This window comes from Neopelma chrysocephalum, unplaced genomic scaffold, assembly GCF_003984885.1.
Source record: "Neopelma chrysocephalum unplaced genomic scaffold, ASM398488v2 Primary Assembly neopelma1_23, whole genome shotgun sequence".
NCBI classification, from domain to species: domain Eukaryota; kingdom Metazoa; phylum Chordata; class Aves; order Passeriformes; family Pipridae; genus Neopelma; species Neopelma chrysocephalum.
In genome coordinates, this window is record NW_020897691.1 from 22,966,260 (window position 1) to 22,987,275 (window position 21,016).

At 40.1% G+C, this 21,016-nt stretch overlaps 2 protein-coding genes across 3 annotated transcripts in view; both read left to right on the forward strand.

The window, feature by feature from the left end:
- The window catches only part of MAP3K5 (mitogen-activated protein kinase kinase kinase 5), a 104,490-nt gene extending 87,991 nt beyond the window's left edge, over positions 1-16,499 (forward strand). Inside the window, exons 22-30 of the mRNA XM_027690150.1 lie at positions 819-996; positions 1,097-1,265; positions 4,167-4,352; positions 7,649-7,754; positions 10,179-10,419; positions 12,883-12,995; positions 13,883-13,995; positions 14,890-14,966; positions 15,770-16,499. Of these exons, the coding sequence (XP_027545951.1) occupies positions 819-996; positions 1,097-1,265; positions 4,167-4,352; positions 7,649-7,754; positions 10,179-10,419; positions 12,883-12,995; positions 13,883-13,995; positions 14,890-14,966; positions 15,770-15,830 (1,244 nt within the window). The 3' untranslated portion in view covers positions 15,831-16,499. The remainder of the gene's footprint in view (positions 1-818; positions 997-1,096; positions 1,266-4,166; positions 4,353-7,648; positions 7,755-10,178; positions 10,420-12,882; positions 12,996-13,882; positions 13,996-14,889; positions 14,967-15,769) is intronic.
- Positions 16,500-18,999: 2,500 nt separating this feature from the next.
- MAP7 (microtubule associated protein 7) overlaps positions 19,000-21,016 on the forward strand; it is a 118,184-nt gene continuing 116,167 nt past the window's right edge. The window contains exon 1 of one of the 2 annotated variants that reach the window (XM_027690329.1): positions 19,000-19,189. In XM_027690329.1, coding sequence (XP_027546130.1) covers positions 19,144-19,189 — 46 coding nt within the window. In that variant the 5' untranslated portion in view covers positions 19,000-19,143. The remainder of the gene's footprint in view (positions 19,190-21,016) is intronic. The other variant, XM_027690314.1, reaches the window with a different exon arrangement.

Genomic DNA, 21,016 nt, shown 5'->3' on the forward strand with positions numbered 1-21,016 from the left:
GCTGGTGGGTGATACAGGCTTGAAGAGCTGTGTTGTTGTTTATGGGGACCAATGGCTGTTTTATAGTAGCAACAGAGCCAAGGTTTGTAGAGAAAGATAACATAGATTTTTATTAGACTAAATTCTAAAACTGAAAAAGCAGTACTGCCTGGGTACAGGATACTGATCTCTTTCAGGAAATGAATTGGGGAGAGTGCGGGAGGGAACTGAACACACACAGTTACCTTCATGCTGAGTTGGTATCAAAGTACATTTTGAGATGTGCACATTTGAAATAGGTATGAGTAGTTTCCTGCAGCAGTAATGTGTGCTTTGAATTTAAAACTAAAAGTTCTGACTTAACCGTGTGTTTAATGTTAATGAAAAACTAATTAAACTTGTACAAAATAATCTGATTAAAAACATACGTGCTATAGTATATATATTATATATAAATATATACATATTTATATACACCCATAAAATTAAGATCTTGGAAGGTGCTTGGATGACTTACCCTAGAGAAGCATTTTGCTACTGCTGGAAGTCACGATATGAGATGCACGTTCACTGCATTGTTGAAGTTCTGTAAGTGAACTTGCAAACAGCCCAGCATTTCCATTTCTCAAGAAGCTTTTGAATAAAAACATAACTGAAAGGTAACTCTATTCCAGAAGAATAAGCTTTAGGAGGTTTTTTTGTCAATTTTGTTTTAATATTTTTTATTGGTGTGTGGGAAGACTGGAGTCTTTCTGTTTCCTCTGAAAGAGTAATCTTTTCACTTTAGCACTATGATGGCGTTATTAAATTCTAATTTCTGAATATCCTTATATGAATAGAGTATCTTCGGAGCATATCCTTACCTGTCCCTGTCCTGGTGGAAGATACAAGTAGCAGCAGTGAATATGGTTCTGTCTCACCTGATACAGAGTTAAAAATTGATCCATTCTCTTTCAAAACAAGAGCCAAATCCTGTGGAGAAAAAGATGGGAAGGGAATCCGGTCCCTTTTTCTGAGGTAAAGAGCTATCTGGCATTTATGTTACACAGTAGATTAGGAATGTGTGCATTGGGATGGTTTTTATAAAGTTTCTTTTCACTGAGTGTCTTTCATTCAGCATCCCAGATGAACACTTTGAGGATCATAGTGCACCTCCTTCACCTGAAGAAAAAGATTCTGGGTTTTTCATGCTGAAGAAGGATAGTGAGAGGAGAGCCACCCTTCACAGGATATTAACTGAGGACCAAGAGCACGTGGTGAGGAACTTGATGGAAGCTTTGACTCAGGTAAGGTAATTTCAGAAGGCAGCACGAATTCTATGGAATTTGAAGACTTCTCTGCAGTTACCTGGAACTCTTGAAGTTAGATATAGTAAAGCAATTAAAAAAAAAGTTTGATTAAACTAGAAAGCATACACTGTGTAAGCTTTCACAATTATTGTTTTATTTGGGCTATTAAAAATAGACTTTGAAATTGTTTATGCCGCATTACATTTGTGTTGTTTGTAATTACAATAGGTATGCTTGGGTATTCGTACTGGCTAGACAACAGAAAAACATGTTTTCACGGTACTCTATTTTGCCAGTGATCTTCAAATTGGACTATCTGAGACTGTCAAGTCAACTCATATAAGGTAGATCATCTCCAGGAGGGGATTATCTTGGGTCCTGTTAAAAGTTCTGTCTTCTGGCCGACTGGTTTGACAGAGGGAGGTTTATGCCTGTCTGGCCTTAGGTTACTGTGTAGAAAAAATGGGGCTGACTGGTACACCATTGCCTTCTAGCCAACAACCATAAAAGGAGAAAGAGGGGGCTGGGGAGAAAATAAATCACAGCTATTCCTCAATGATCTTTGGGAGCACATATGGAGGAAAGGTGTAGTAACATTCTGGGTCACAGCAAACAACAAAATAACTGCAGAATGGCCTTTTGGCACTCCTTTGTGGGGATGATTCATTATGATGAGGTATCAGTTCAGGATGACGCTGAATAAATAACAGGTCATGACCACACTGCTAAATGTTGCAACACCATAATAGAGATTTTTTTGTTCTTGTTTGTGTGTGTCTTAGCAGTTAATTGACTCACTTCGTTCTCAAGGCAAAGTATTCCTGGTCTAAAACTTATTCATATAAAACATGACAATTCATGTTCTAAAGATAGTACTGTTTAGAAACTGATGCAAACCAATATGATTCTTATGCTACAGTTAATATATTTGAAAATTGCTGCCATGCTAATAAAAATTGTTTCTTGAGGGGGGGCTGTGTGTATAAACTCCACAGTTGTCCTAGTACCCTTAGAAAGTGTTTAAATAGGAGTCAATGAGAGAGTTGGCTTTGCTAGAGTGTTGCTGTAACAGACACAGTGTTAATATGTGTATGAAAATAATCAGTGATTGTGAGAGGCTGAAACTCAATCTCAAAACTGAGAGAGTTTGCTTGTTGCTTAATGCCTTTCTCAGCTGGGGCTGGAACAGCCCGAGAGAGAAGCAGAGAGACACAGAGTTGTACAGCCTATGAGTTCAAAGTACATATTCATGGCACTGGTTGCCCTTCAAGAGGATGTAGAACTCTGACTCCCAAAAACTGTTTTCTCCCTTGGGAGAGGGACCCTGTTCAGAGAGTAGGAAACTTACTCAAACCACCAGAAAGTTGTAGTAACTGCAGTTAAGGGGAATTTGAGTTGGCTTCTTGATATGTCCTGCTTAAATGCAAGAAGTTACTTGCTTGTTAGGCCTCATTTAGGATTTGATAGCATTTTTCTCTTCACAAAAATTTTTCACAAGAAAGGTTTCAACAAAGTCATTGGGTATGGGGGCTAGGGGAGGAGAATGGCCCTCACAAAATAGGTCAATGTTTCTAATTAGGGAGTCATACTGGCTGTCCTGTCCCCATAGTGCCCTGATGGACTTTGATCTCTAGTCCAGGTCTACAGTGAGCATTTACCTATCTACCCTAGTGGCTTTTTAATTATTTACACAAAAAGGAGATATGTTACTGCAGGACAGTGAGGGATCCACTTCAGTACAGCAAATCATCAGGTGAATTCTCCAATGTGGATCAAGATCAGAGGATAGGATCTTTTATCTCAGATGGATGCTTTCGTCAGTGCTTTGACTGCTCTAGAACCTTTGCACTTTTTAAAACTTTTTTTTAATTTTAGTTTCCCTCTCAAGTAATCAGTTTATGTTTGTTTCATCCAGATCAGAATTAACTTACTACAGTTAAAAGCTCAGTGTTTTTGGCAAACAAGAGTTCTTGGTGTCTGGCCAGCTGTAACATTCACAGCATAAAACTAGCAAATGCAACAGAACCAAACACCGTATGTCCTTCTGTTATGGAAATCAGTGTTAGATATCCGTAGTCTATATGAATACGTACTTAACTTTCTTTAGAATAGGCATCTAATACTTTATGTTGAACAACAACTCTGGCTTCATTTTAAGATTTGGAATTGAAATTTGCATTCAGTTGGTATAACTTTACTTATGAGAGCAAATACAGTCCTCTGCTTCCTAGTTACCTATGCTGGTTATTCTGATTAATGCTTTTGAGCTTTTTGCTACTTTGATAGCTCATGCAAAAACACAAAAGCTTTTAAAAATAGGCATATGAATATTTATACTAGAAAGGTAAGACCTTTGTAGACCTGCTCTAAGAGAAGTTCTGTATTAAGAGAAATTAGGAAATTATGTAAGAAAGAGCTAGTCCCTTCCAGAGCCTCCTGCATAGCTTTGACTAATCTCTTCTTTTAAAAGCTGCTGGAGGATTTTGCATGTTGTCTCTGAGGGGCACGCAGAAATTGGAAGCACTGCAAAGTACGTGTTTGTTTGCAATTAAGAATAATTTGTAGTATTCAGTGCACAGTATATTTATTCATATCTTTTCACTCCTGTACAAAAAGCCATACAGTGTGCACATACTCTTCAGCAACTGATCTAAATCAAAGTCAGCTACTTTTTCATCAGGTTACCTGCATTACTAGGGAGCTGAGCGATAGAGCTTTGTACTGCTGCAGTTACGCTGGTACCATTACCTGACCTGCAGCTGCATCTTTCCCTTAACCATAGCAGCAGGGTTTCCGAAAATTTTTATTACCATCTGGTGTTATTGGCTTAAGTCCCTTTGGATGTATGTTTCAAAAGATGGCTATCAAAATTATTTCTTTTTCTTTCTTTTCTACCAGGGAGCCGAAGAACCCAAGCTAAAATGGGAACATATCACAACACTCGTTTCGAGCCTCAGAGAGTTTGTACGGTCCACTGATCGCAAAATCATCGCAACCACTCTTTCAAAACTGAAACTGGAGTTAGACTTTGACAGCCATGGTATCAGTCAAGTGCAGCTTGTGCTGTTTGGTTTTCAAGATGCTGTAAGTTGTCATTTTTACTAAGAAATTTGTGCATCAAAACTGCTCCTGCCCCAAAAAAGAAGCCAGAAGCAAACAGAACTTGATTAACTTCTACCCAGAGTTACTGAAACAATAATATTTGAAGGTTTTGTACCTGTAATAACAAAAATCCAGGCAACAGCCATGACTTGATTTGGACACTGTGTGATCCTTTGGCAGGACACAGACCCTGAACACAACTGAGATTTTTTCAGATCTTCTGATTAAAGATCTAGAAGGCTCACCATAGTTGTGTGAATATTATGGCATAATATTAAAGCAGGAAAACCAATTTTTAAAAAATCCCCTTTGGAGGCTTTTCTGGTAAATAAGACCAACAGTGAATATCAGGCTTATCCTACATAAATGCAAATTTCTTGAACTTGACTCCTCTTATAAACTAATGCATTAAACCACTCTATACCCCCATTAGTAGTCTGTCTACCTTGTAATACTGTATTGAGTTCTTATTCTAGTATGTCTGGTTAGCAGCAGATTTCTGCCAAATTAGATATCTTCATTTCAATTTATAATAAGCAGGATAAGGAGGAATTTAAAAAGGTCACTTTTCTATCAATAATTAATGCAAAATTTATTATTTTCTACATTGAGCAATGAAACGTGCTTGGATAGCCTTTAAATAGCTAGTTTTCAAAAAGCAATGTTTTTTCTTCTTAAGTTATGTGTTTAATCACAAGCAGTTAGTCTTAATTATTAAGATGAATAATGATCGAGGGGGGTGCAGCTGTGCTGAGTATCACGTGCCCAGACTGAAGTCACATAGTTCAACTGAAATGGCAATCCAAGGAGGCATTTGAGGTGGATGATTCTGTTAGCATTTAAACCTGGGGCACTCTGACAAGTAAAAGACCTGTCAGGAAGGATGGCATAGCATGTAAACTGTTGCAGAGACTACACTAATAAGAATTAAATGCTATTTGCAAAAAAACCCACAAAGTTTGAACTTAATCTGTAAAATAGATTTTCTACAAATCGAAGTTTTCACTTTGATTCTTTTGAGTACACTCTCAGCTACCCATTCTACTTAGCCTCATAATAATATTCTTTTGACACTTACAAGAAAAAAACCAAGCACACAAGATTAAAATAAATGGAGGGTGTATAGTACAAAAACCTGGGTTGGTGTTCTGATAGAGATGATGCTGGGCATCAGTTGTTTGGTGGTAATTGCCTGAGTTGTATTCTTATCAATAAAAAATTTACCTTCTTCTATTAACTTCATCAATACAAGTTTCTGGTTTGTAACTGAAAAATGTCTCTTCCATTACTAGTTCTCTGTTATTTGATTAAACCCACAGAAAGTTCAAAGAAAAACTTTGCTTTATATGTGCCCAATCTTAGTTCTTTTGGACACACTGTAGATTTCTGAAGTAGTACACTGAAATCCAAAACAGTATCAAGGCCTCAGATACTGCAGAGACTTACATACTGCTGAAAGTGAGGGGGAAAGTACTTCGCTTGTTCTTGGGACTTAATAAGGTAATCTTAGGTAACAAGGTTTAATATCACAACATCTTCATGGAACCAACCAAGAAAAAGTAGTTTTGTGATGTAATGTAAATAGCTAAATCCCATTACTGTAGATTGCTGTGTTCTTGATAAAGTTACATCGTGTTTCTTCATTTCCCAAATAAGCTGCACTTACCTAAACATGTCAATGTCTTGGTAGCAGTCAGTATGGGAAGGTGCTAAGGGGAGTCATGCTGCCTCAGAGGGCAGTGGGCAGAGGGCAGTGGGCAGACCTTTGGGGCCCTTGAGCAGCTGCTGTCCAGGTGTCAGGCTCAGGGCAGGGGCTCCTGGCACTGATGATAGCTCTCCAACTCCAAGCACAGTGTCCAAGTGCCATCTTGTGGCCACTGGCAATAGAATTGAGGAGACATAGGTACTGCTGTGGTGGGTTGACCCTGGCTGGCAGGTAGAGGAAAGCCCCTACCCAGTTACTCCCTCCCTCCCTCCCAGCAGGATGAGGAACAGAATCGAAAGGACCAAAAGTGAGAAAACTTGTGGGTCAAAATAAAGAGTGAAGGGGGAAAAAAACCTCTCAAGCGATGCAAACGCAGTCATTCACCATTAGCAGAATAATGCCCAGCCTATCCCTGAGCAATGTCTCCTTTGGAAAAACCAGCCTCTAGTTTTATTGCTGAGCGTGATGTTGTATGGAAGGGAATATTTCTTAGGTCGATTTGAGTCAAATGTGCTGGCCATGTCCCCTTCCAGCTTTTAGTCCACCTGCAGCCTACTTGCTGTGGGGCAGCACAAGGAACAGAGAAGGCCTTGACACTATGTAAGCTTTGCTCAGCCATAGGTAAAGCATGGGTGTGTTATCAAGGCTGTGTTAGTCACCAGACTGAAACACAGAACCATGTGAGCTGCTGTGAAAAAAATTTAACTCCATCCCAGCCAAACCCAGTACAGATAGCTATGTAAATTACCGCATTACTGAATATGATTGCTTTGGGGCAGTGAAAATAATATGATTAATAGTCTGTTTTGTGCAATTGTTACTTAATGTTGTCTAGGCATTTCGTTATAGCACTGTCACCTCACCTGCTTCTTCCCTGTCATTTGGGAGAGGGAAAACAATTCCCCTGAAGTAGAGATGTTCTTGCAAGTGGCATGGAGCATCCATAAGAGGCCCCTGGGAATATGGCTAAAAGCAATTTGAAAGCAGGCCTGTAAGCAATTAGGAGCAACTCAGAGTAGAAAACGGTGTGCTTGTATAAAGTAAAAAGTAGAGGGAAAGAGAAAATGGTACAGCACACAAACGAAGTCCCCTGACTGTTTAAACAAATGTTAATTAACTATTTTTTAGTTAAGTAAGAGTGGCATTACATTAGTCTTTTGATATTTCCTACAGTTGTACTTTAAAATAGACAAGTATTGCTCAGAGCAAGCAGTGAAACTGATGCCAAAAAAGTAACAAGATTAATTAGCTTCAGTTACAAGCCTTTCATAAAGTGGTCTTTGTTATTTGTCTTGCTGGCATTCTTTTTAAGTTTCTCTCCACAGCCATGAAGGTTAAGTATCCCAGTCATCAAAAATCACCTAACACAGGAATTAATACTAGATAAAAAAATACAAAATATTGTATGACATAAAAAAATGGAGGAAGTTGACAATGTTGCTATCAAGAAATAGTTTTAATCACCTGCTTGGATACAGCATCTATAAGTTTAAACCCTTTATATAATGCTGACATATATTATAGTTTTAATTTGTGGGGTATGTAATATCTGAACTGAATTTTCTCTTACTAGGTCAATAAAGTTCTCCGAAATCATAACATCAAGCCACATTGGATGTTTGCACTGGACAGCATAATCAGAAAAGCTGTGCAGACTGCTATTACAATTCTGGTCCCAGGTGAGTCATTTCTTAATACTCAGGAAATATTTATCAGCTGATCTCTTTAAACATGTTTTAGAGATGTGATTATGATGCTTCATTTAAGACTTCGAAACCAGCAGTGACCTTTTTCCTGTTCACTGTCTGTTTTGCAATTCAGAAGCTAATCAGTGAGGTGTCCAAGCTGTTTGGGAAAGCACCTTTCCATGATGCATAATCTTAACGATTCTGCAACACAAGGAGTAGTAGGTTAATGTGTTCATGGATCTAATTTTTTGAGATGCACAATGTTGCCCCTTGAAATCCAGAGGACAGGCCTCTTACCAGCACATGCAGATTTTGGAAGGTATTTTACAAAGTGTAGATTAATGATGTGCTTTTTGGAGCTCGTGGAAGTTTCTCTTGCTTATGGTCAGAAGCTGTCTAAAAAAAAAAAACCAGAACAAAAATCAACAAACAACCCCAAACCTCTGAAACCCATGAAAACCAAACCAGTCTGCAGTACCTGCACTTTGAATGTTAGATTTTGAATGTTGTGAAAGTAGAATTCCTGGCTTCAACAAGGGAAGGAGTTTGTTTAGAAGAAAGTGTAGCCCATTCTGTTATTTCTCTACCTATTTCCAGAGTTAATTTCTCTGCTGCTTCTTAAACTTTTAACAATGAAATTAATGGTGATATTTTTAAATATATGATTTCATGCTTTAAGTCTGAAGTCAGAATACTTAGGTTTCCATTTTCTGCAGTAGGTTAAGTCTTATATTATCAATAAGGGGATCTGGAAATTCCAACAAAAGTTACAGCTGTTCCTGTTCTCCTTGGTATTTTCCATATCCCTAACACAACCATCAAGGTATAAGTAGGGTTTGTGCGTTACTTTCAAGTCGTAATCTGTCTTCTGATTAGAGTGCTGAACAACTTTAATAGGCATGTACTTTACTGCTGTATAATAAGAGTTCTGTAGAATCCTCCTTAATAGACTATTCTTCCCCATACAGCTTAGTATCAGCATTAATTGTACGAGTTCAAGCTTAAACAAAAGCCTCTCTGCCCTAATAGTGTTTGGGCACTGATCATCTGCATCTTCCCTAATAGCCGTACCCTACTTCTGTTTGTTTTACCTTGCCTTCATCTGACTACTTTTTTTTTTCTTTTCTTTTTTTTTGGTACCTTTTCTTTCCCCCCTCCTAAGAATGATGTGAAGATTTATCTCTGGCCCTAACGCTTCTAAAAATAATGGGATGTTTAAGGAGTGTTGCAAAGCAGATTTTATACAGTTATACTTCCTGTTGGTGAACAATGGCAAAGAACTTCTCCATCACACTAATAAGAACAGAAGTTCAAAGCAAATTCTGGCATATTTGCCTATCAGTATTTGGGTAACTGCTTTATAATAAATTTGCTTTCTTTAATATAGAGGAAGCACAGCTCTGTTGATCTTAGTATGTTCAGCCTTGAAAAAGGTATGTAGCATTGAAATGAAGAGATGAAATAGATCAAGGAACAGATGTTTCTTTTGTAAAGAAGAAAAACATACTTATTAGTTATTCAGCAGAAAGGGCAAAAACCAAGTGTGATTTGAGAAAAAAAATACTTTTCGGTGAGGAGACTAGAGGGAGTTCTTAACAGTAAGGAGCCACAATTGAAGGAAGGAAGGAAGAAAGATTTGTATTAAATGGTTAGAGTTAACAAACAGATGTTGTTGCAATAATAGGTTCTGTAGGAGTATCAGATCTTCTGTCTGTATCTTGCATACCTGGTAAACTCTGGTAGGTGGTTTAAACAGGGCATAACAAACCAGAGTACACGTACAGCTTTGTGTTCACAGTTTCATGGATGTGCATCATTACAAACTAGGCAGTGTTCCCTCTAATAAGCAGAAGGGAAGTGTGCTGCTTTTAATTCTTGGGAGAGGGGTCTTTTTGTAATTTCCTCTCTATATCTTTGGATAAAATTTTTTGGTAAACATGGTATTCTTCTAATGAGATAATGCCAAATATGACAGAATAGCAATAGCAGTAATAGCTGGATTTGAAAGAAATAACAATTTGTTTGATAAAAGATTTCAGGTCAGACACATAGAAAATACAAATTATTGAGAATGGAATTAACCAAAAGGACTTCTGCTGCACACAATACTTCAGCACAATTTGAAATAAAATGCTAGCCAAATCTGGAATCATATTCATCCAGATGTTTGGTTTTTAGAGCTTTTTAACATTCAATAGCCTGAATAATAATCTGCAAAAATTAGATGCTGTTACATTTTAAGTGGTCTTAAAACCTTAGAAAATATCATCTGTTCTCTTGTTACAGAAAGTTCAGATCTGGTTTACCCAAAGCTATAGGATGATCTGCAAATAGTCACTTAGGTCTGGTTTTGTTTTAATGTTTAACTAACATTTAACATCTTTACTGTTTTTTCTTTTGCTTATATTTTAATAGAATTGAGGCCACATTTTAGTCTTGCATCTGAAAGTGATACAGCAGATCAAGATGATATAGAAGTTGAAGATCAAGATGAACAGCCCCAGAATCAAGCCATCCAGCAGCCTTGCATTGTCATGGAAGATGCAGTAGCTACCTCAGGTGTAAGCACACTCAGCTCTACGATATCCCATGACTCCCAGGCTGCTCACAGATCACTGAGTGTCCAGCTGGGCAGGCTAAAATTAGAGACAAACAGGTAAGTCTGGACATCAGGAGACAGAGACACTAGCCTACTTGGGACCATACATATTGTTTAGCTTTTAAAATACACGTGCTAGAAGAGTAGTGATTGCCAAAATTCCATAGCACTGCAAGGTGTTCATTTAAATGACAAAATGTTTAGCTGTGACTGATCACTTCTATTAGTTTTAATGATTTCAAAAGAGTAGTGATGCAAGTTAAGGTTGGTCTTGATTTCAGGTGCCCTTTCAAGGAGGTCTGGAAAAAACTGACTTGCTGCCAAGCTTCTGCTTTTTCTCTCCTTCGTATGCTCTGTATGGCTGATGAATGGTGTTATGCTTTGTTTCTACGAAGGCAGAACTTGCTGTTCTTTTCTGTAGTTATTCTTGGGGAGTGAACTCAAGCTGACTGACAGCCACATATGAACTCTGCAAGGAAGATACTTCAGACTTGTTTTGTGCGCAGAATTCACTGCAAGCAGGATCTGTGCTTACCAGCAGCCATTATCTTTTTGTTAAAGAAGATTTGTTCATCAGAGAAAGATGTGAAAAATAGGTGTGTTGTTTAAAAGAAGAAATGAGCAAGAGATTAGGATATTGGATTTTTCCTTTTTCAGAAATATATGCATTGCACTTTAAACCTGAAAAGTGGTTCTTTGGGGGTTTTTTGTTTGTTTAAGAAATGTCAGAGAAAAATCTGTCTCTGTTATTTTATTCAAATGACCTTCTATATATTTTGTTTTCTTTTCATTAAAATATACCACTCTGTTTAAAGTAGATATTTCGCTTTTGCAGCATTGGATTTATGACATGGGATTCCCTACTGACCTCAGTAAATCTTGAATGTCATCTTGACAGAAAGAGAACATGTCTTCAGTAAGACAGTTGTTATGCCAATAGGACACTCTTTGGAGTTACAGTTCCAATTGAAGTGAAAATGTTAAATTGCACTTTACTTTTAAATGTCCAATGGCAATCCAAGAAGATTGCCATAATTAGAGGAATTCATTAGACTGTACTGTTTTTAACAAAGTAACAGTATTTTGGGGTTCTTATGTTACAATTAATTTTCTTGCTTGTGACCACTGAGAAATATTTGGATTGCCTTATTGATATACTTAAATAAATACGTAACTATTTTAGATTGGCTCACTTTAATTCTCCACCCTGAGAATGACCAAGCTGTGAGGGTGCAGAGATGCACAAAGCAGCTCTGTTCCCAAGCAGAGTGGACCTGTTAAGAATTATTAGCTTGGGTGTAGAAGCATTCAAATGCAACTATGCTGCTGGTAGGCCTGCATGCAAGCTAAGAGTAGGACTAGATGTTTTTATAAAGCAATCATATGGGATGCAGTTTAATTCTGTGCAAAGACAGGCAAGGTGCTTTTGTGGCACATTTTCTAACTGAATTCCTATCTTTCATTGTCCCAGAAAAAAAGGTGCAATGCTCAACTGGTGTAAAAAAAAAATAATAAAAGGAAACATGCCAAAACGGAACAGTTATTGCATAGTTTTCAGGCTGACAAAGGTTTCAGGAAACGGATGAAGGTGCTGCAGTTCTTTCAAGGCAGAACTTCCTAAGACTGAGAAGTCAGTAATAGGTTTCTGAGTGTGTTCTCCATGTCCAGTTTCTCATATCAAGTTCCTGAAAAGATATTGTTCACAAATCCCCTCTTTTATTAAATCACTTTTCTGAAATAACAAGTTGCAGCAGTTTCAAATAATAATTTTCCGTTATATTCTGACTATTTTCTTTTGATCAGTTTGAAAGGTGCTGGCTACTGAATCTCTCTGGCTTTCTCTCTGGGTTTGTGTTATGATGGAGGTCAAACGTGGGTTCCAATTTACTTCTGCTTGACATTCTCAAATGTAATTGCTTAGGGGAGGATGCAAGTATTTTGCCTCCTCTTTTCTCATCTTAACGTAGTCTAGGAGGGCAGGCACAAAGTGCATCGTATGTGAAGAAGGGACAGCCCATCTGTGGTTAAGAATGTGTTTTCCACATTTAAGAAATGCAACCATACGTTTTCACCACATTTTCATCACAGCTCCACCCTTGCCATACCCTTGAAAATGTCTGCTGGAGAGATGTGAACACACATTTTTCCTTACAAAGGATTACGTCACAAAGTTTAGCCCTTGGTTTATGAAACACTTTGATATTGTTCTCAGTTACACAGTTTTGTTTAAAGCAGAATGCCGGCTGTAGAAATTTCACTGACACTTTATATTTTATCACTTGTTTAGCGAGTGAATGTGTATGTGTTTGGGGCTTTTTTTTTTAGGGCCATAGCTTTAGGAACCAATGAATGTTTATATCTTGGTATAGGTCATAATAAATCTATAGTGAAAGAATATTCCTGTGAAAGCTGAAGAAGTCTGTCCTTGTCTTTGTCAGGAAGGTTTCCAGTAAGATCTTTGCTTTCCTGAAAATTGAAGCTAATTAAGGAAATGTGCGCTTTCTTCTGGTTACTTCACAGGTTATTGGAGGAGTTGGTTCAAAAGGAGAGAGAATTTCAAGTCCTCTTACATCAAGCTATAGAAGAAAAAGATCAAGAGATCAGAAACCTACGGCTCAGGTCACAGCCAATAGGTGAGAAAAATTTTCAAGGAAAAGTTTTATACTAGCTGCAGATGAAATGGTGCCAGCTAAACATCTGTTCATTTTATTGAGCCAGTCTTCAGCAAAGATGCTTTATTATGCTGCTTCTGGTAGGGTTTGCTCTGAAGTAAGAATGTACATTGTGGAAACAAATTACTGAATTTGTTAATCATAGTACAAGGAATGGTACGATTTAAATATTTTTGTTTGTGATTATATGGAAGAGTACGAGGCTCATATTCTACAGAATAAATATTATTTCTAAAGAGGATAATCTAGTATGTTAGGTATGTGTTCCTTGAATTACAGCCTGTTCCAATTGTTCCACTGAAATTTCAAGAGGATCTAATTGGTGAAATGTAAATACAACTTAAAGGTTTCTGAGGGAAGCCGACTTTGCTGTGTATCTGCCCTGAAGAAGGTGGAAGTGCTAGTGCAGTTTGATGTTTCTGTGTAATATGCTGCAGAGAAGTGTTGCTTCCCAAAAGCAACTGATCCTCAGTCCAAGGCATTGCCTGTGCACCGATTGTATGAGTTGCACTGAACAGTTCAGTTAATTGATGCAACAACCTTAGTGTAGAAACAGTGACAGTGAAATCGATGTGCCTTGTACTAGTAAAGTCATTTTATGAAGAGGGCAGAAAATTTCTATCAGCGTTCACACTACTTGAACTGTACCCCTAACCAAGTGGAATAATTAATGTCTATAAATTGTAATTAAGTGTGGGTTTTGGGAATTGACATTTATCTTTATTTATGGGGATACTGGTATTCTAAGCTTGAATGGAAAGCTCACAGAAGAAAATGCTTCAGGAGTCAAAAATAAAAAGAGGTTGCTTTGGCAACATAAAACCTTATCTCAGAAATGCTCGTTTCAGATATTCCTGGATTGTCTGTCTGTCATCGTCATTCCACTGGCACAGGGACTGAAGACCCAGATCTCATAAACTGGCTGAGTGTTCATGGAGCTGATGAGGCCACGATCAACAAGGTAGCAATGATTCTGTTCACTTTCTAGTATAGTTGCAGTACTGTTTTGTGTCTCAGTGCGAGAAGATATCAAACGTTTTTAATTACTTCAGCATATTTTGAGAGATTGATTTGTTTTCAGATGATAGGAAAAAGCCATGCATATAAAGGCCTTCTTAAAAATACAGTACTATTAATAATTCCTAAATCTGATTAGGAAAAAGGGAATAAAATGTCCTGGTAAATAGACACTTACTTTTTCAGTGTCTTTACACATTGCAGCAGTCCTTGCTGATGATATGCTGAATACGGTGTACCTGTTCACGCTTAGCTAACTGTGCTGCAGTGAAATATGCTGAAGTAGATCAGTATGCTCTGCAGCAAATTATATAATTTTAGAGGTGTTGAGCACCTCAGAATATCAGCTGATTTAGGAACACCTGCATGTAGTTATCACTCCTACATATCAGATCAAAGGTTCATCCAAACCCAATTACATCAAATTTAGATGCCATTATTGAAAAGGTAGGCCTTAACTGTTGTTTTTAATTTCCTTGTGGCTTAAATGTGGTATTAATTATGCTCTAATTTGTGTTCACTGAGGCCTGTGATTCGGAGATATCAGTGGTAACAATAGAAATGCCAGTTGACAAAGGTTTTGAGTAGCTGTAAAAGCATTACAACTTTCAAGTTGTGCTTGGTATGCCAACGCAGAATATACAGTGTAAAATTTAAGTAGCTCCGTTGTATTTCTAAAACAAATGTGGATTAATCTGTTACATGTACCATGTTTTAGCCCAATTTTAGGTTTCTTCCAGGTGTAACCTATTTTTAAGGGCAGATAATCCTAGGAACATGAGCTTAGGAAGCTAAATGATATTTCTAACAAAATGTTAATTTAAACTTCTTTTTGCAGTTCTTGGCTGAAGACTATACTTTAACGGATGTTCTCTGCTATGTTACACGAGATGATCTGAAATGTTTGAGACTGAGGTAATGCTTCACGTTTAAATGAACTGTGCTGAGCAGGAGTTGTGCTTTGTTTCAAGAGAAAATAACTGATACTAATTTATTGTATTGTGCAGTATTAATTTAAAATAAGTAACATTTTCCAGTATGTCTTTGTATGCTGACACAGTCTTGCTAAACAGCTGGATACTGTTTAAATTTTAAAATAAGCTATTTCTATTAAAGGCAAAATATTAGGGTAAGCATTTACCCTACACCTGGAGACACTGAATATCCCATTAGAGCCTTGCTTTTATTTTAAAAGGTAGAGACAGCAAAACTTTCAGTAGTTTATCATCATCATCAAACTTCAGAAATCTTACTCATGGACTGCAAGTAACACTAGATTTCACCTAATCATGCCAGGTGTGTGGGTCACTGCAGTACCAAGTTTAAGTAGAAACAATGGAAATTATCAGACACTGTGTGCATGCCCAGTCAGTTTAAAAAAAGTAACTAAAAAATTACAATAAAAGGCAGGTGTTGAGATTTTTACGTAATTGACACTTTCATCGTGTTGGAAGTCAGATGTGGGTTATGCAAGTCCTTTGGACCAGAAGTCTGAATTCCAGACAGCAGGCATCTGCCAAGTGGAACGATTGCCCTGTACTATAATCAGGAAAGGACTCTGTTCTCTATTTGAGTATTGCATGTTGCATTTCACCTTTGATCAGCCTTCCCACTGAATTTCATTGATCAAAACCAGGGCAAGAAAGCACCTAAATTGGAATGCTTTGAGGCTAGAGGGTATCTTTGTACCTGAGTGTCTTTATGCTTTTTCTTTTCAGAGGAGGAATGCTATGCACGCTCTGGAAGGCTATCACCGACTTTCGAGAGAAACACACCTGACATTGAAATTTTTCTTTGCTTCTCTGCAGAGATGAAAAGATTTCCTTTCAGCACAGAGCAGGTCTGCTGTCAGAGGGACTGTTGCACTTTAATCCAGTATTTGTTTACCAATGTTAAAAACACTGCAGCTTCCTGACTGCTTTTACTTCTGTAATCCATAAGGAATCTATAAACAATCTGCAACATTATTTTACTTCAAATGTTTTTACATGCAAGTTTTTCAAAAATTTAACCCCATACACATACACACAAAGTTATAAACTCATGAAATATTGTAGTAAAATAAGCAGATGTTAATTTCATGAAAAACTGATGTAAGATTTCATGTGACTGTACATCACTGGAACAAAACCAAAATGTGACAACAACTTTTCAAGTTTCTTTGTAATATATCTCAATATTATCTGTAGTAGAGCTTCATAATTTCAATCACAATTAGATATTTTTCTTTTAGTGTGCAAGATCGAAAGGTAATTGTTTTACCTACTGCCCTACATAGTTTATTATTGTTTATTTTTGGTAATTTAAGTTCTATGGTGCATATGTTTTAGAGTTGTTTATGTACTACTGAACTGTACCAGTTGTATACACCTGAACCACAGTAATGTTAGCTTGTTCTAAAGCTATCTCTGACATACACAGTTGGAAATAAAAATAACTTAAGACTTACTTTTTCCTATATTTTTGGACTTTTAAAATAATAAAGGTGTAGAACTGGAAAATATTGGAATAAAAAAAAGAAAAAATCAAATTGAGTATCAAGGGAACCTTTCTGACACATGTTAAACTTACTGTGATTTGAGTTGGATTACCACAGCATTGAATATTTTCTCGGTTTTCCTATTCAGTCTAATTCCTGTACTAACAAGCCAAGGCCAAACAAAATTTTTCTCCATGTGCTCTACTTGACTTGAGAAATGAAAAGTTTTGCTTCCATGCACTGAAGAGTCATTGTGCCCTGTTGTTTCTTTTTCTGCTTCTGTTTATGCAATGTGTCTTTTCTCACATGAAAAAGGATTGTGGATGTTCCCTGTCCATCCACTGTCACTGTCACTCCACCATTGTAGCACTGGGTATCAACAGATTCTTCTAGGGCAGCTGCAAAAAATTCCAATGTGAGTAAGACTTGCTTGGACAAGAAGGTACTTCTTTCTTCAGAAGCCTTGGTAATCAGTGAAAGGCTTATGTTCTCAATTTTTCAGGTCTAGCAAGCATTTTCAAAGAAAACTAAGTATTTTATTTTAAACATAAACATGCTGTCCTAACATGTATATAGTAATTTCCACTGACTAAAATGCAGCAATTATGCATTTAAAAAGACAGGCAAAACAAAGAACAGTAGATTAAATAATTTTAGTCAGATTTTTTTTTTTACTCTGAAGACAGTTCCACTGATTTTTGGGCATAGGTAGATTCAACTCATTCCAAAAACTTAACTACATTCCATGAGAAACATAGCTACTGTTTACCAATTTCTACTGCTATTACAGCAGGAAACAGTACACATTCAAGGTAGTTTTAAACACTGGAAAGACCAGTGGTGGAGGTTGATTTGTAAAACCCAAAGCAACTGAAAAACACCACTACCCATTGAAAAGTGACCCTTAGGACAATGAACATTCCTATTTTGATTTTTTGTGTGAAGCACAATCCTGTGTTGGTCCATGATTGCAGTTGGGAAACCTGATTTCACACAGCATGAATAGACCAGGATGTAATTGCATTGCTCTGTTTACTTTGAAAGCAATGCAGCCTGTTCTCTGTGACTCCGAGTGCTCAGAAATGCCAGCTATGTATAACAGAAGGGAGTGTGATCGAGGTTTTAGTTGAATGTCTCCATGAGACTGAGCCTGGCACCAGCTGGGAGTTTACTCCTGTAGTCATTGCTGGCTTCACCAGACCCAAGGTGGCTTCTGCAGAGTTGCTCAGCAATCAGTTCTGTATTCTCCACTGTAAGACTATATTGGGTCTGATCCACGCCTAGGCTGGGCCATGTATGCTTGGGCTACTTGAGCAATTGTGATCTGGTCCGAATGTGGTTCCTTGAACAGCACAGCTTATCCATATAGGTACTCGATCTGTACACAAAAGCTTATGTAATATCCCCACTTCAGGCTACTTCATATAGACTGTGCTAGTCACATTACTTTTTATATCCCCGAACAGAATGTGAAAAACATTCTGGGACAGAGTGCATCAGACATCTGGGATTTTTCAGCCTGGCTCCCTGAATATGCTAATGGATACATGGACCACAAGTGAGGGAATTGAGATTACATAGTAAGGACACATGATGTTTCAGTGCAGGATTTTGCCAAGGGCAATGTTTTGACTATAGGGCATACCATGGGGTTTGAGCTTGGATAACCTCTTGGTCCTTGATCCGTGCTGTTGTAAGCCAGCGCTCAGGTGGACCAAGACACACCTTTGCTCCTCCATTAAGAGATCACAGAAGTGAAAACTCGATCAAGGCAGTGCTGATCTTGCTGTCTTTTGCACCTTCCAGCGTAAAGCTCAGCCTGTTCTTGTATCACAAACACCCTCCTGCCCACAAACCACAGGACGCGTTTATCACTCAAGCCCCAAGCTGCTTCTGTTTTAGAGCACAAATGGCTCCTGGTGCAACAATCCCTTCCCCTAGAAGACCTCATGCCCTGAATTTGAAAGTGCTGCACGGTGGCTGAAGTTGACTTTGTCCAAGCGCACCAGACTAAGCGAGCTGCGTCTCCACCTTCTTACCCGTATGCCATGAGTTTCTTTACAGAAAGGACTGATACGTCGACAATTCTTCACAGAGCCATTTTTTTTGGAAGCGATGTGTCGCGGGCAACTCTAAACCCGACTGTTCAAAAGCACGTGCCGCAGCAACGAGTCTGCAGCAGTGCAGCTCTTCCCCACACGATGCGGCGCATCGCCTGGGCTTGTGAGGCGGCCGCCGCTCCTCCCACCTACCGTCGAGATGGCGAGCATCCCCAAACCTGTTGTTTCTCCCCGCGCTGGTACCGAACGAGCTGTGCCAATGCGACGGGAGCCGCTCTGAGGAAAAATACCAGCACACCTGAGTGAACACCGGCACTTCGGCTGCCTGGGGCCGCCGCGGGGGCCGGGAGTGCGGGCAAGCGCCCCCGCACTGCGCCGCACAAGCGCCTCCTGCCCGTGAAGCGCGGCCGCTCCCGGACCGCGGGCGCTGGGCCCGCCCTCACCTGCTGCCGGGCAGAGCCCGCCGGCGGGGGCGGGGGACGTGGCGCTCTCACCTGCCCGGGGCCGCGGAGCCGCGGGGCGGAGCAGCCGCGCTCGCCGAGCAGGAGCAGATATGGCGGAGGCCGCGGGCAGGAGCGGCGGGCGCCGGCGTCCCGCAGGTGAGGCGCTGCCGCCGGCCCGGGCGGAGGGTGGGCAGCGGTGCGGGTCGGCCGGCGGCTGCGGGCGGCCCTGCGCTCCCGGCCGGCTGCGGGCGGCCGTGTGAGACGGGAGCGCTGCGGGGCCCGGCGGCGGCCTCGTCCGCAACAGGTGCGGGGGCGCTCCTTGGCCGCCCGCGCCCGCCGGGCTGCGCGGGGGCTTCGCTCCCTTCCCGTGGGGCACCCACCGTGACCCGGCCCGGGGGCAGCCGGAGGGCAGAGCCGCGCCGGTGGGGGCGGGTCCCGGACTGTGCCCGCCGGAGCGGCGAGAACCCCCGCCTTCCTTCCCCGGCCCCGCGGACGGGCATCGGCGGGTCCGCGCCGTCGTTTCCAGAGCTCGGCTGGTTGTTCCGAAACCTTCTTTAAAGGATCAGGGTGCTGCGGGGCGTCCGCGCCGGCGGGGATAGCGCGGGGTGCCGAGCCACCCGCGGGGGCGGCCGCCGGGCTGCGGCGCAGGAGTGGAGGGCAGCGGGCTCTGAGCGGGGCTTGAGGTAGTGGCGAGCTCCTGCAGGAAGCAACACCCCGGCGGGAGAGGAGGGACGGCTCGGCAGGGTCAAGGTACCTGGCGGCGCCTCCCGAGCGAGCCCCGCCGCAGGGCCTGCGGGTTTGGCTGCGCCTCAAACGCGTGCGAGCGACGGGCTGCTGCAAGCCCTTATTTCCTATAGAGAAGGCAGGGAGATGTCCTTGCATCTCCTCTAAGGAGGAATGTACGCTGCGAGAGCGTTTTAACTCGCTTTTATTTTGGCCCTAAGGGCGAGGAGGGTGCAGGGAGGAGATTTTGGCTTACGCAAGCGGATCGACCGCTGTATCACTGTTGTAGGCGCGGATGCTGTTTGCTTTTGCGGGCAGTGGAGAGGTTGCCTTTCTGGCACGTTCACTGGGAGTGCTGCTTGGTGGACTGTGAAAGCTGACTCCAACTTTTAGTCCTCTCCTTTTCTTCCTTTTTTATCTCCTTCCACAGTACAGTTCCACTCACCTTTTGCTAGTCCTTCTCTAATCTGTGTCCAAGTTTATCTCTGAATCCAAGCTTTTTCATCAAAACAGCATATGAATAGGCCATATGGCTGTTGCTTAATTGATTGTGTTTCCACAGTGTAATATTTTTAATACATACTTTATATAACGCAGGCATGCAGTCACAAGCAATGATTGTGGGCAGATCAATCCAAATGCTGTCTTAAGTGAACTTAAAAATTGTAATGTTTTGCTCAGGAATCCTTCTTACAAGTCACTCCTGGGCATCTCTCTAACGTTCAGCTTCAGAAAGGGTCTGCATCTGTCTTCCTATGTATTTCAGAATTTGTAACTGCATTAACTTCACTTTCCATGGAAAGAACTGACTGTCAGTGTATTTTTAAAGCCAAGTCTAACAAATTCTTTTCAAGTTCTTTACCTTATGTTGCTGATGTCATTTTTTTCAACTGTATTATCAGTCTCTTTCTAATTCCTTACCAAAACTGGGGACAACCCAACAGGTTATATGCATGTTACATATGTACAGTTTTAAAAGGATTTATGTGCTTAGATTTATTCTGAGTTTGCTTTATAGTTTCATTTCATGCTACTGTGTTGAACTTTTTCTCATTGGGCCATAGTTGTAGACAGGAGATGGATCTACTTGCATGAGTTGTTTTTTTGAATTTAGATTGCTTTGTGCTGTCAAAGTTCATTCAAAACTTCCTCGTGTGTGAAAGGTCTAAGTTAAACTTACTTCTGTGAAGTTGCTTATTGTGTGTTGAGATTGTTTTAGGTCTCTGAGTTATCGCGGGCCGCTTTCCCAGCGTTTACAAA